We start from the raw sequence: 15,525 nt of genomic DNA, 5'->3' as shown, positions 1-15,525 counted from the left end.
ACTAATGAGGAAGTATTGAATGGGGTTGGGGAGAAGAGAAGTTTGTGGCACAACTTGATTAGAAGAAGGGATCGGTTGGTAGGACATGTTCTGAGGCATCAAGGGATCACCAATTTAGTATTGGAGGGCAGCGTGGAGGGTAAAAATCGTAGAGGGAGACCAAGAGATGAATACACTAAGCAGATTCAGAAGGATGTAAGGTGCAGTAGGTACTGGGAGATGAAGAAGCTTGCGCAGGATAGAGTAGCATGGAGAATTGCATTAAACCAGTCTCAGGACTGAAGACCACAAAAACAACATCCTGTCCAGGTATCTAAGGCTGCTTCTAAATATAAAGAATAAAAAAGGAAATTTTAAATACAAGTATGGCTACCTATTTTAACAAGCAGTGTGAAAAAAGGGACTTGTCCCAACTTATACAATAGGCGACATCAATTTACGTCAATTTAAAAAAGATCTATCAGATGAACAGATTACCGATTTTATGAATCTCATTAATGTCGTTGTGAAGTACTTTGAATTCAACGGACAACTGTACCAGCAGTCTGATGGGCTCGGTATGGGCAACCCTTTAGCCGGAATCCTTGACGACATCTTTATCAATTCCTTGGAAAAAAAGCTGTTTAACCGTGTCTCAGCCGCTTCACTAGGTATCCTTTCTTACACAAGATATGTTGATGATATTCTAGTCATCTATAACGGACCCGCCGATAGAATTGATCATATATTTAAACTTTTTAACGACCTCCATGAAAAAATGTCTTTCACTATTGAACTCGAAAACGAAAACCGCGAATTACATTATTTAGAATTGACGCTTACAATAGAAGACAATAACATCACTTTCAATATTTTTCGAAAAGAAACTTATACTGACCAAACCGTGCGTGCTTCCTCTTTTCATCCACAGTCTCAAAAAATGGCCATTTTTCACTCTGTCGTCCACCGAGCCACCTCCATACCACTTTCAACAGAAAAGTTTAATGAGGAGATTAATTTAATTAAAACCATAGCAGTCAATAATGAATATACGCCTAACATAGAGAACGATATTCTAAAAAAAAAAAAAATGCAAGAACTACCACGCTCAACACCTCATGCTCTGAAATTAACCCACAAAAACGTTTTTCTATTCCTTTCATAGAAACCATTTCCTATCAGATTCAGCGCATGCTTCGCAACAATTACAACTGCAATGTTGCCTTCTCTACTAATAATAATCTAAAGAGAAACTTCATTCATAATTTGAAATCCATTCGCTCCCCTACAGAACGTTCTGGCGTTGATAATATCATCTACGATGTCTGCTCCTCCTATTATATAGGGCAAACTGGACGTGCTTTCACCATCAGATATGAAGAACATCTTATGAGAAAGAACGGCACCAATCCCCTAAATTCATCCTTTGCCATCATCTCTTAACTACTGGACACGTGCGTAAAGCCATGGGTGATAACAATATTCTGTATACCGAAAAGAAGGGGCGTAGGTTAGATGTCTTAGAGGAATTGGAGGTTTTCAAACATCTCTCTCGTCATGACGGCCTCATTCTCAACGAACAGCTGCAGCTATGAAATAAAAACTTTTTCGACTGTATAAAGCCATTGCTTGATCTTTGATTCAGATTTCCTCATGCATTTTACCGAAATGTTGTTTCCTGCCAGATCTTTGCTGTTTTCTTGTATGTCATAACTAACGTTTCTTACGTTACAAAATGTACCTCTATTTAAAGCATATAAATATGTAACTGCATCCTATTATTATTAGTGCTTACGTAGTGCCTTAATCAGCTGCATCACAATTTCATGTGTCGAATATTGAATGAACAGTAGCCTAGTTGTTTATGCGGCTACTAGATGGCGCTCGTAGCAACACCATGTTTACTTGCCCACACTTTCTAAAGTGGGCAGCTCAGTCTTGTTGCAACCCTTGTTCACAGTACGAGCAGCCCTTAGCGGCTCGCCATCTCATAACTATTCATGACGTCACCTTTCCAGCTTAGATCTTTTTTAATATGTGACTTGTAAGTACTGCATCTTTTCCAGTCAGTACAAACTTTAATTTTATAAATGTGTTATATACTTAATATGTTTTAGAACAGTTAGTCTAATTCTAAAGACGACGCTCATAGTAGCGTCGGAACCTGGTCAATTTTGACTTAATATTTGTGACCGAGGGCTTATTTGTTCTAATATAATTCTGGCATGGTCACTGAACCTTAGCAGTTATGTTCAAAGTTTTAATTACTGTTGTGTTTTGCTGTCAATTAGTTCGTTTATCTGTTGCGATGTGAATGACGAAGTAATTTCTGCGCAATAGCCGGAAGTGCCTACAACTCAGACAAGGCAATTTATAAGATATTTAAGTATAAGAGACACGTGCGTCTCAGTTTCTCTCTCATAGATGTATCGTACACAGTTCAATATATGTGTAGTTGGTGGACTATGTGAGTAAGATGATGTTCATACATTCGTTTATTAAGCTGTAACATACATCTCATCGTGATATGTGTCAATGGTAGTATTTGATAACAGTGTAATTATTGATAATTTAGTAATCAGTATTACCGTATTCCTTGAATGATTTTTTGAACCCTTCATCTGACATTTTCTTTATTTCCTGTACGATTGTACAATTTCAATTATCTAAAACGGATGTTTCATACATTGGATACATTAGGGACACTTATGATTTTGATGTAGGAATAAGTCATATCTGTAGATATACTAGGCGCATTATAACTTACTTTACGAATGATTTTTCGGTAACGGATTCTGTCATATACGTCCTAAGACATCATATCATGCTCATAAATTAGTTCGAGGTGTTCACGGTATTTTAGAAGCACGTTACTTACGAGCAGTTGTTGCAAAGCTCTTATACATAACGTACTTAACACTACGAAGATTATAATTATTTTACAGAATTTTGCTACTTAACCTGCATATGCTTTTGTTCTCAGTTATATTTAATTATCGTTCATCAATGATGTAAATATGACTGTATATAATTTCTTTAAAATAACTTGTAAATATTTGTTCTGTTATTGTAGGAGCACGTCATTTTTGAATAGTTGATCCAAAGGTCTTATATATATCACATTTATCACAGTATTATAATGAGATAGTATTGAGAACCACGAGAGTCTAGTCCGGAACCCCGGGACTGCTACGGTCGCAGGTTCGAATCCTGCCTCGGGCATGGGTGTGTGTGATATGTCCTTAGGTTAGTTAGGTTTAAGTAGTTCTAAGTTCTAGGGGACTTATGACCTAAGATGTTGAGTCCCATAGTGCTCAGAGCCATTTGAACCATTTGACCCACGAGAGTCTAGTAAAAACTGCTTTATGGTTGCTTGATGTTTCGCATTACAGTCATATTTATTAATGAGTGTAGCGATAATTTTACGTTTATGCTTCATAGAAATGGTAGAAATCTGTCTACGAATTTTCCATTTCGCAGGTCGTTTTGCTCATTTAAAACTTTGACTGACCTTTTAGATGTATGTAGATTTCTTCTATTACATGTGCTGGGCTATTAACCATTTTAACAACTGAACGAATCGGTTGTTACGATATTGTTTGTAAAATTAAGACTATAAAAATACCATAAAGTAGAATACTCTTATCATTCGATATATTCTACTTGTACACAAACTTCCCAGTAACAGAAAGTATAGAAATAATTAAAAACGAGTTTCTCAAATATAACACAATCACTCAAGGAGAAATTTGTGAAATAATAGAACTTCTACAATTAATCACTTCCTACAGTTATTTTTTACTTCGAAACAAAATGTGTCTCCAAAAAGATGGTGTAGCAATGGGCTTGTGTGTAGCAGGTATATTAGCTGATATTTTAGTTAACACCTTACAAGAAATATTTTTCAACAGTTTCACTCAAAGAGCCAAAAAAATCGTTTATTACTATACATACGCCGATGTCATCTTAATCCTGTTCGACGGTACAACAGATGAGTGCAATGTCATGTATTCACAATTCATCAATTTGCGTCCAAAAATTAATTTCACTATGGAAAGAGAAAAAAATAAGAGCATAAACTTTCTAGATTTAAAAATTTCAAACGGAAAAGCTGAACATGTATTCGATATTTTTCCTAAACCAACGACAACAGACATAATTATCCACAGCCAGTGATGACACCCGAGATCACACAAGCTCGCATATTTTCATACTATGTTACATAGACTAAACAACTTACCACTAAAAAAAGAAAAATTGAGAATGAACTAGATCTTCTGCGGAATGTAGCAATAAGCAATGGTTATCCTAAAGAGATAGTAGACACGTTATTCAAACAGAAAACCAAACACATGGCAGTCCCGTAGACGAAATAACTTTAACTAGAGACAAAAACCAATCACATGAAAAAAAAAATTCTTGTAAGGTCATACCTAGGTATTATTTCCGACAAAATTACTCTGTTTCAAAGATACAAAACTATACACCAGTTATAGAGCCACTAACAATCTAAACCGATTGTTGAGACACATACCACGCAAATCCGAACCGTTTCCGCAATCAGCAATCTACAATATTAACTGTGGAGAATGCCCAAAATTTTATGTTGGAAAAACAGGAAGAAAATTTAGTACACGATTTAAAGAACACTCGACAATAAGCGACAATAGCCCATCCACATTTGATGCACACTTAAAAGACACCAACCACAAAATACCTAATATAGATGGAACACTTCAAATATTACGCAAGCCACAGAAAGGAAAAGTCATGGATATAATGGAAAGAATAGAAATCTATATAGGTCTAAGAGATCAGTCAGACAAAATATTAAATGAGCAAAAAGACCTGCGAAATGGGAAATTCCTAGACAACTTTCTACTAGATCTAGGGCGATCGTTACTGAAACATAAATGTAAAATTATCACTGTTGTTGTTGTTGTCTTCAGTCCTGAGATTGGTTTGATGCAGCTCTCCATGGTGCTTTATCCTGTGCAAGCTTCTTCATCTCCCAGTACATACTGCAACCTACATCCTTCTGAATCTGCTTAGTGTATTCATCTATTGGTCTCCCTCTACGATTTTTACCCTCCACGCTGCCCTCCAATGCTGAATTTGTGATCCCTTGATGCCTCAGAACATGTCCTACCAACCAGTCCTTTCTTCTTGTCAAGTTGTGCCACAAATTCCTCCCCAATTCTATTCAATGCCTCCTCATTAGTTATGTGATCTACCTATCTAATCTTTAGCATTCTTCTGTAGCACCACATTTCGACAGCTTCTATTCTCTTCTTGACCAAACTACACTCCTGAAAATGGAAAAAAGAACACATTGACACCGGTGTGTCAGACCCACCATACTTGCTCCGGACACTGCGAGAGGGCTGTACAAGCAATGATCACACGCACGGCACAGCGGACACACCAGGAACCGCGGTGTTGGCCGTCGAATGGCGCTAGCTGCGCAGCATTTGTGCACCGCCGCCGTCAGTGTCAGCCAGTTTGCCGTGGCATACGGAACTCCATCGCAGTCTTTAACACTGGTAGCATGCCGCGACAGCGTGGACGTGAACCGTATGTGCAGTTGACGGACTTTGAGCGAGGGCGTATAGTGGGCATGCGGGAGGCCGGGTGGACGTACCGCCGAATTGCTCAACACGTGGGGCGTGAGGTCTCCACAGTACATCGATGTTGTCGCCAGTGGTCGGCGGAAGGTGCACGTGCCCGTCGACCTGTGACCGGACCGCAGCGACGCACGGATGCACGCCAAGACCGTAGGATCCTACGCAGTGCCGTAGGGGACCGCACCGCCACTTCCCAGCAAATTAGGGACACTGTTGCTCCTGGGGTATCGGCGAGGACCATTCGCAACCGTCTCCATGAAGCTGGGCTACGGTCCCGCACACCGTTAGGCCGTCTTCCGCTCACGCCCCAACATCGTGCAGCCCGCCTCCAGTGGTGTCGCGACAGGCGTGAATGGAGGGACGAATGGAGACGTGTCGTCTTCAGCGATGAGAGTCGCTACTGCCTTGGTGCCAATGATGGTCGTATGCGTGTTTGGCGCCGTGCAGGTGAGCGCCACAATCAGGACTGCATACGACCGAGGCACACAGGGCCAACACCCGGCATCATGGTGTGGGGAGCGATCTCCTACACTGGCCGTACACCACTGGTGATCGTCGAGGGGACACTGAATAGTGCACGGTACATCCAAACCGTCATCGAACCCATCGTTCTACCATTCCTAGACCGGCAAGGGAACTTGCTGTTCCAACAGGACAATGCACGTCCGCATGTATCCCGTGCCACCCAACGTGCTCTAGAAGGTGTGAGTCAACTACCCTGGCCAGCAAGATCTCCGGATCTGTCCCCCATTGAGCATGTTTGGGACTGGATGAAGCGTCGTCTCACGCGGTCTGCACGTCCAGCACGAACGCTGGTCCAACTGAGGCGCGAGGTGGAAATGGCATGGCAAGCCGTTCCACAGGACTACATCCAGCATCTCTACGATCGTGTCCATGGGAGAATAGCAGCCTGCATTGCTGCGAAAGGTGGATATACACTGTACTAGTGCCGACATTGTGCATGCTCTGTTGCCTGTGTCTATGTGCCTGTGGTTCTGTCAGTGTGATCATGTGATGTATCTGACCCCAGGAATGTGTCAGTAAAGTTTCCGCTTCCTGGGACAATGAATTCACGGTGTTCTTATTTCAATTTCCAGGAGTGTATTTATCGTCCATGTTTCACTTCCATACAAGGCTACACTCCATACAAATACTTTCAGAAATGACTTCCTAACACTTAAATCTATACTCGATGTTAACAAATTTCTCTTCTTCAGAAACGCTTTCCTTGCCATTGCCAGTCTACATTTTATATCGTCTCTACTTCGACCATCATCAGTTACTTTGCTCCCCAAATAGCTGAACTCCTTTACTACTTTAAATGTCTCATTTTCGAATCTAATTCTCTCAGCATCACCCGACTTAATTCGACTACGTTCCGTTATCCTCGTTTTGTTTTTGTTGATGTTCGTCTTATATCCTTCTTCCAAAACAATGTCTATTCCGTTCAACTGCTCTTCCAAGTCCTTTGCTGTCTCTGACAGAATTACAATGTCATCGGCGAACCTCAAAGTATCCATTTCTTCTCCAAGGATTTTAATACCTACTCCGAATTTTTCTTTTGTTTCCTTTACTGCTTGCTCAATATACTGATTGAATAACTTCGGGGAGAGGCTACAACCCTGTCTGACTCCCTTCCCAACCACTGCCCCCCTTTCATGTCCCTCGGCTCTTATAACTGCCATCTGGTTTTGCAATTTGTTTCGATCTTCTGATGACAGTACTAGACGACACTGAACTTAGGGTGCTTGAGGATGGACGAAGACTGAAATCCCTGACGCCATTAGCGATGGTGACCGTAATGTACTCACGCTATGTTGTAGTCCGAAGTTCATGAGGCCTTGGCAGCAGTGAGCTATAGTCTACTTGATGTTTCTCGGATGAGTCCCTCGTTTGGCTCAGCTGGGTGTACTATGACTGACGGTCTGCTAGGCGTAGCCAGCATGGGCCCATTGTGTGACGTAGATACGGGCTTGTATGAACACCGACTGATGAGTTGCTAAATGTGGCTGGCATAAGCTCGGATTGTGAACTGCCTGCAGAGTGAACGGGTGGGGACTTAAATATTCGGCCGGAAAAAATATACCGGAGGCGGCACATGGAGCGATGCTACGATGGCAGAATTATTTGCGGCAATGCTTACATCTCTTGTGATAAGGCTGGCGCCATCTGGTGCCGTGGCAGCTGCTGGAGGTTCGGTTGAAAACAAACCAGCTTGTATTCGTTGATCCGGATTATTCTCATTTTATCTCCATGGAAAGCTCCGTTAATAGGCCGGAACTGTGGCAGCCTGTGGTACTCGACTATGTGGATGGTGGCTGTTCACATTCGGCAACCTGGGGTTGCAGCATATCTGAATTAGTAGAAGAAAACCTGTTAACGCCATCTTTGACTTGATGAACAAACCATCATTATACTCCTCACTCATAGATGAATGAAATTTTGCATAGTCTTAACATTCTAAATGGTACTTCCCTGATCCTTGCTGTATGTCTGGTTGTTCTGGAGATTTGTGTAAATATTGTCTTTTCAGAATATTTCGTTTCTATGAGTTGATTTGTATGTGTATGTTATTACTGTCACAGTGATGCACCTTACAAGGACCCCCTTCAGTGCAAGGTCGCAAAACGCCAATGGTGTTGACTGCATTGGACTTCCCGCATATTGTCTGCCATGCAGCCACGTATCGGTTGCTAATGGCATCAGGAGGCAGGACTGAAGGATCCTAAGATGAGCACAGCGTGAGGTTATGGAGTACAGTTGAACGACTTAGTCGACGAGTAGCTCACAACAGTGCTACAGTGCTAGTGGTGTTGATACAAAGAAGAGCAATGGCAAAGATAGACAAAGCAAGCACAGCATTATGTCTACAACAACAGTTGCCAAACATAGCATTTCATCGGAAAGGAAACCAAGGAATTTCACAGAGTGAGAAAGAAGCGGCAGCTAAAATATTAGTGTTTCTGTAAGATGACCGGTGGAATGTGTGGTGTATACGCTCGGCTATGCAGACGAGGTACATGGGGAGTACAATGATGATTGTACTTAACAGAAGAAAGTGATATTGAAGCAGGTGTTAAGCTATGTATTTCATCATCCTTGTCGAACAGGGAGCCAGAACGCCCGTCTCCAGTTATATTGTTTTTTTTAATAGTTTTTTGCTTTAAAATTTTCTATGTTTTCTGTATATGTAAAGTAAAGTGTGCTATACTGGAGTTTGAAGCTCCTTGCATTGTTTGAGTAATGTACGTAAAATACTATGTAAATTGTTTATTACGTTAAATAATTTCTGATGACATTTTAAAAATAGTTGTATGTGTAAACTGTTCATGTTGATGTAAATTTGACAATTGTAAGAAATGGGCACGCTAAGGAACAATGCAAGAGATAGGTGTTATGTAAAAGCCAGTGTGCTCTTGTTTGAAACGAAAGTGGCTCTGCGAAGTGGAAAAGGTGGAAAGGGCGAATTGGCGAGCAACCTATAGCAAGCGCGGGAAGTAAGTCACACAGGCCGTAGGCAGCCGGCACCCTTGTGGAACAGGAGAAGCTTTGCCTGCAAATTTGCACAAAAATGCCTCGGATGAAGTCTCCAAACGACTTGCGGCAAAGCAGCGAATCGTTGGGCTACTGTATGTAGAATTGAATGACGCCAGGAAGAGAAATTAAGCCCTTACAGGAAGATACTTGCAGGCCGTGCTGTGGGTAGTGTCGCTGCCATAATTGTTCGCCACACCCAGGCCTACAGCTACCACATAGGATTTTTTGTTTTCTACTTTTGTACAGCGTGAACCATTAATTTAAACTGTGGTTCATTAGTGAATAATCAGTCTTGAACATTAAGTAAACTGGTTCACTCTGTTATTTCATCCTAATCATTCACCCATACAGGGTTCCTTCCTGGTGTTTAATTAATCTGATTATCCTGTTTTACGGACTTATGAAGTGCCAACTTAATATAAAGAGGCACCATTTAAATTGTTTTTGTGTAAATAATGAGAGTAATAACTTTTGAAAGTAAATTCCAGTAAGAAAGAGGTTTTCTTGAAGTGAAATGTTCAGTATAAAAATTGTGTGCTTTAGTATCTAAGTATTTTAGTATTTAAGTTTATTGATTATGGAAAGTGCTTTTTTTTTAAGTCCCCCTGGCCAAAAGTTTTTTATCTTCCTTGATGTTATCTACTGGTCTTTTTCTCTTTAAAAAATGTAATGTATTAGGGTGGAGTAGTCAAAATGAAATTTCAGTGCCTGCAACAATATAGTTTACGTGGAGTAATATTTATTTGAAGAAGCAACTGAAACAGTAGCAATAAAGTAGGCAATAATCATACTTCTGCTTTTCCAATACTTCATTGTTTCATTGCCTGGCGACCGTTAGCACATATTTTCAACCACTAAATGAAGTTGGAACTGAGTTGTCCAAGCTTCAATATAACACTATTCGTACTGCTTTTATTTCTAAACGCTGGGTAAGCTCTCAGGGAAGGATTGAATGGTCTGATTTACTTGTTGATTATACACAACACACGGTCAAATCTTGTAGAAAGGGTAACTCTATTGATTAGCTTTTCTTATTAACAGAGGATACTAAATAATTACGTACTTGGAAGATCATTCGCAGCATAGTGAGAAACAATTATGAACAGATTTCGAAAAAGTCCGCAGCAATATGACTGCATAGCGTATAAGGAAAACTAGAGATACTGAAGGGAGTACAGGACGCCCTTATCACAAAAACGTGTTCACGCGTTTCAAGGATGCTCGATCCAATTTACAGGATGTGCATGTTAGTGACTTACTGCGCCATGCATATGAAACCGCGGGCGACATAGATTACAGTGATTTCAGGGGAAGCAATGGATGGTTGCATAACTTCGAACAACGCTATAGAATTGGAAGACGTAAGATAACGAAATTTCAGACTAAGCGTCTATCTGACGAAGCACAGCAAACTGCGGAATTGGCCCGAATATCTGTAAACGAGATAAATTTATTACGTCGTTCAGTAGGAAATTTGTCTTCAGCTCCTACCAGTCGGACTTTGAGGGGAAATGCATATGAAAGGAACCTTGGAAGACGGAAGTACCAAGGTGGTGGTGGTGGTTAGTGTTTAACGTCCCGTCGACAACGAGGTCATTAGAGACGGAGCGCAAGCTCGGGTTAGGGAAGGAGTGGGAAGGAAATCGGCCATGCCCTTTCAAAGGAACCATCCCGGAATTTGCCTGAAACGATTTAGGGAAATCACGGAAAACCTAGATCAGGATGGCTGGAGACGGGATTGAACCGTCGTCCTCCCGAATGCGAGTCCAGTGTGCTAACCACTGAAGTACCAAGGGAGTCATATCGAGATCATCTTACATCGGCTGTTGATCTGTATGGTAAACTGCCTGGATATTTATTGTGCTGCGAGAATTTGGAGGTACTGTGTCCCTACGATTCTTTCTTCCTTGTGGGACCTTGCGAGGGTAGTAGGGAATATTTACGTCACAGCAAATAAGAGTGGGAAAATGGATGTAAGGGAACAACAACTATCATATGAGCACTAATTTTGTCCAATAACTAGTCAAAATAACTTGCTTTTGTTTGATTCCTGGTCAATGTATAAAACTCTTACTCCTTTAGAGCAAATTCTTCCTCCTGAAAAGTGTGTGACATTGCAGTTCATACCACCTGGATCCACTACCACTGGACGAATTCAGCCTCTGGATATTCGTTTCTTTCCTACATATAAAACATATTATGGCAATATCTGCAGCTCCACCTTAAAGCATAGCCAGCTTCACAATAAGCTCCATCACACACTGTTTCGAATTTGGTTGCATACCATCACATTCCATCAGTTCTCACCACACAGTTACACCAATGTGATTCTGCATACGTTCTTTAAGTGTGAATACCTAGTTGAATGCCTTGCACGGCTTGTAGCTCCGGAGGATTTCTCCTTTCATCTCGATGGTGCGAATCTTTGTGAACACTACGGCGTGCCATTTTTCATTCGGCGTTAATGGTGCAAGTTTATAGTTTGTTTTGAGCATTTCATGGATGTCCATTTTGTGAAGTGTAAATCATACATCCCATAGAAGGCTGATCTCTGCACCTTCTGGACACTTACTTTCTGTCGACCTTTTGATGTACATGGTGAGTTATTAGCAAATAATATTTTTCCTATCGTAATTGTTAACACAACACTTTCAAATGAGCCATACCAGAGTTAAACTCACCATCTCGTACTCAGGGTTCCTTGTTAGACAATAAGAAAAGTATAATCAGTTAATGACAAAGAAAAACAGAAGATATACAAAAAGGCAATAACATTACTTTATTAAATATTATCATACAGAGTGTATGAATATTAATTACATTTGCAAAATATTTATAGCGATGTATTTTGCCTTGTCTTTGGGAGACTCGGAACTGTATACAAAAGCATTTGGTACAAATATCATATGTCTCTTAATTTTAGATTTCTCATCTCATGGCAGGATCTTCTGCAAAAATTAAGTATTGTGAAGGTCTCATTAACAGGTTGGCTAAGAGAGACAAATATGACAAGAGAAACTGTTATTGGAAACAAGATCTCTTGTTGTCCTCACATAATGTAATAAGTGCAGCAGGCTTACAGCTGTTAAAGCAATCCCATAATGCATATCAGTACAAGCACAGGCTATTACGTGCGTCAGCTGGTGTCACATTTAAATACAGTACTGCTACGTAACACCATACGTCTGTCAAATTTTGTTAATGTATTTCGATTAAAAAGTTTTCGCTATTGATGCCACAATGTATGTCCGACATACTGTAACAATTTTCAGTACTTTGCTAACTGAGCAGAGCTCTGAAAAAACTGTGTAATGCAATAAATTAAGTTGATGGTGAAAGTGAAGAAGTATGATGAGACGAGGCGCAGCCTCGAGTCTGTGCAGCGCAGACGCCGCTGCGGCGGTGCCGGCTAGTCGGTGAGCCACATTCCGTACGGGATCCTGGAGAAGAGCTTCTCCAGGAAGGCGCGCATGATGAGCACCAGCTTGCGCTTCAGGTCGGGCTTCATCTCCGTCAGAAGCTCTTGAGCGTTAGAGTTGATGAACAGGTTCAGTGCCGCCTCTGCAACAGTAGAGAAGGCACCAGTGACGTCACATGTGCTATTTTTCACCTGCTGTCTGCGTACATATTCTGTACTCTCTCAACGTAACTGCCACGTTTCTGCAGATGACGTACATCTGAGCCGTTTCATCATAGCAGAAGATCTGATATTACAGTTATAGCTCCCATTAATGAAAACACGAGGCAAATTACGAATGGTCTAACAGAACAGGACGTAACACTGTACTTTTTTTAATACCTAACGATCGTCGTACCTCATCATACTTGCACGAATCTTTCCTAATACGGAAATAACTTTAGTGCTTCAGTTATACACTCTGATTTAATACTGGAAGAATGCTTAAATCGCACAAAATGTAGTGACTATCTGTTGAAACAATTGGTTTAGGACTTATTATTGCCCTCTCAGGTTTCTGTAATGTTCTACCACAAAGTCTGAATACCGACAGGTCACAGAAAATCCGTAAAATAATTTACTGTAAATGATACGAAGTTTGGACTCAGCATTGGACATGTGCATTTGACGACGCTTTGACAGTCGCACAGTAGGCCTATTTAGACAGTGCACACCTACAGACCAAACCTTTCATTGTTTGTATACACTCTAAGGGGAAAAAAGAAAGAGAGAAAAGCGCAACACGAAAGAATTATGCGAATGGTACGGTTCTATGTGTATCGATGAAGATCCAGGCATCAGCGCAAGACGGAAATTGGCGTATGTGATTCACATGCACATGTGCAGGCAAACAAACGATTAAAATTTCAAAAAAAAATTGGATGAAAGAGCTTCACAAAGTGAGCAACTTAATGAGGTATTATTCCACCTCTGTCCCTTATGCAAGCCGTTATTCAGTTTAGCGTTGAGAGACTGACCTGTTGGATGTCCTCCTGAGGGATATCGTGGAAATTCTGTCCCATTGGAGCGTTAGATCGTCGAAATATCGAATTGGTTGGAGAGCCCTGCCCATAAATCTCCAAACGTTCTCAACTGGGGAGAGATCCGTCTATCTTGCTGTCCAAGGAAGGGTTTGGCAAGCACGAGCACATAGACAGACTGGCTATGTGCAGGGGTCATTATCTTGCTGAAATGTAACCCCAGGACGGCTTGCTGTGAAGGGCAACTAAACGGGCCATAGAATATCGTCGACATACTGATGTGCGGAAGGCTTTCGCGGATGACAACCGAACGGGTCCTGCTAGGATTAGAAATGGCACCACATATCATCACTCCTGGTTGTCCGGCCGTATGGCGGGCAAAAATTAGGGTAGATATCCCACTGCCGTCCGGGGCTTCCAGACATGTCTTCACCGGTCATCGGGGCTCATTTCGAACCGGGATTCATCACTGAAGACAATTCCATTCCAGTCGACGAGATTACAGGCCGAAGAGGTATCTGGGGATGCTCCAGGCAGCCCACCAGAGATTTACATTGTAGTGCAAGAAGCATTTGAGTAAATACTCGCGTGTTGATAGAACCTACCGGTAACAAATCTAGCAGCCTGCCCCTGTATTGCTTCGACGTTTTCCCTTGACCGACGAGGTGGGCATACCAGTCACTCGTGCATACTCAAGAATGGGTCACTTTATTGTTCTATACGCGGTCTCCTTTACACATGAGCCACGTTTCCGTACAATTCTCCAAATAAACCGACGTCCACCATCGCCTTCCATGCTACCGTTCTTACGTGTTCGTTCCGTTCCACACCGCTTTGCAACGTTACGCCTGGATATTTAATCGACGAAACTGTTTCAAGCAGTAGACTACTAATATTGTATTCGAACATTATGGATTGTTTTCCCTGCTCATCTTCATTATCTTACATTTTTCTTAATTTAGAGCAATCTGAGATTCAGTAGATGAACTAAAAATTTTGTGAAGACCATTTTGTATCCTCCTTCAGTCACTCAGAGACGACACCTGCCCGCACATCACAGCGTCATCAGCAAACTGCCGCAGTCTGCTGCTCACCTTGTCTGTCAGACTGTTTATGTGTATACAAAATAAGAGTGGTCCAATTACATTTCCCTGGGGCACTCTTGAGGATATTCTTGTCCCTGGTAAACACTCGCCGCCTATGACAATGTGCTGGATTCTATTACTTAATAAATCTTAGAGCCTCTCACATATCTGGGAACCTTTCCCGTACGCTTCTACAATCGTTATAGTGTGCCAGACGATTTCAGGAGATCTAGCAATGCTAAATCTGCCTGTTGCCCTTCATCCTAGGCTCGCAGCATATCGCATGGGGAAAGGGCAAGCTGAATTTCACACGAACTGTTGAAGCAGTTGCTGGGAAATAAAAAGCACTCCCATTGCGCACGTGCAAAAATCTGTTAATTTTAATTGCGTTAACAAAAATACAGTACGTATTCGTCAAACAGAAATATACGCCACGTAAGTTTTTGCCTAATTTCGCGGATCGTTAACTTTAAAACCATTTCGTAAATGTAGTGGTCGAAATGAAAAAAAAGGCGCCTCGCAAGTTTGCCGAATCATGAATGAAAAACTTTTTGTTTATCTTACTGGACGAAACCGAAAACGACTACAGAACGAGGCCCCAGCAGAAAAAAAAAATAGTAAGATGGATTTGTAATACTCGTAAATTCGAAACCAGTACTGTAATAAAATGGAACACCTACAGCCGTCCTTACGATGTTATTCATTATATGGCTACCAGTTTCGATGATTCAGTAATCATCTTCAAGGTTTAACTGACGCTGAGGGGTTTAACACTGCCGCGCGGGATTAGCCGAGCGGCCTAAGGCGCTGCAGTCATGGACTGTGCGGCTGGTCCCGGCGGAGGTTCGAGTTCTCCCTCGGGC

General features: G+C 41.5%; 1 protein-coding gene across 1 annotated transcript in view; it reads right to left on the bottom strand.

The window, feature by feature from the left end:
- Positions 1-11,896: 11,896 nt before the first annotated feature.
- The window catches only part of LOC126161836 (protein takeout), a 66,851-nt gene continuing 63,222 nt past the window's right edge, over positions 11,897-15,525 (bottom strand). The window contains exon 6 of the mRNA XM_049917941.1: positions 11,897-12,701. Coding sequence (XP_049773898.1) covers positions 12,550-12,701 — 152 coding nt within the window. The 3' untranslated portion in view covers positions 11,897-12,549. The remainder of the gene's footprint in view (positions 12,702-15,525) is intronic.

The sequence above is a fragment of the Schistocerca cancellata genome, chromosome 2, assembly GCF_023864275.1.
Source record: "Schistocerca cancellata isolate TAMUIC-IGC-003103 chromosome 2, iqSchCanc2.1, whole genome shotgun sequence".
Taxonomy (NCBI): domain Eukaryota; kingdom Metazoa; phylum Arthropoda; class Insecta; order Orthoptera; family Acrididae; genus Schistocerca; species Schistocerca cancellata.
The sequence above is the reverse complement of the archived record's forward strand: the minus strand, read 5'-3'. Positions and strand labels throughout refer to the sequence as shown.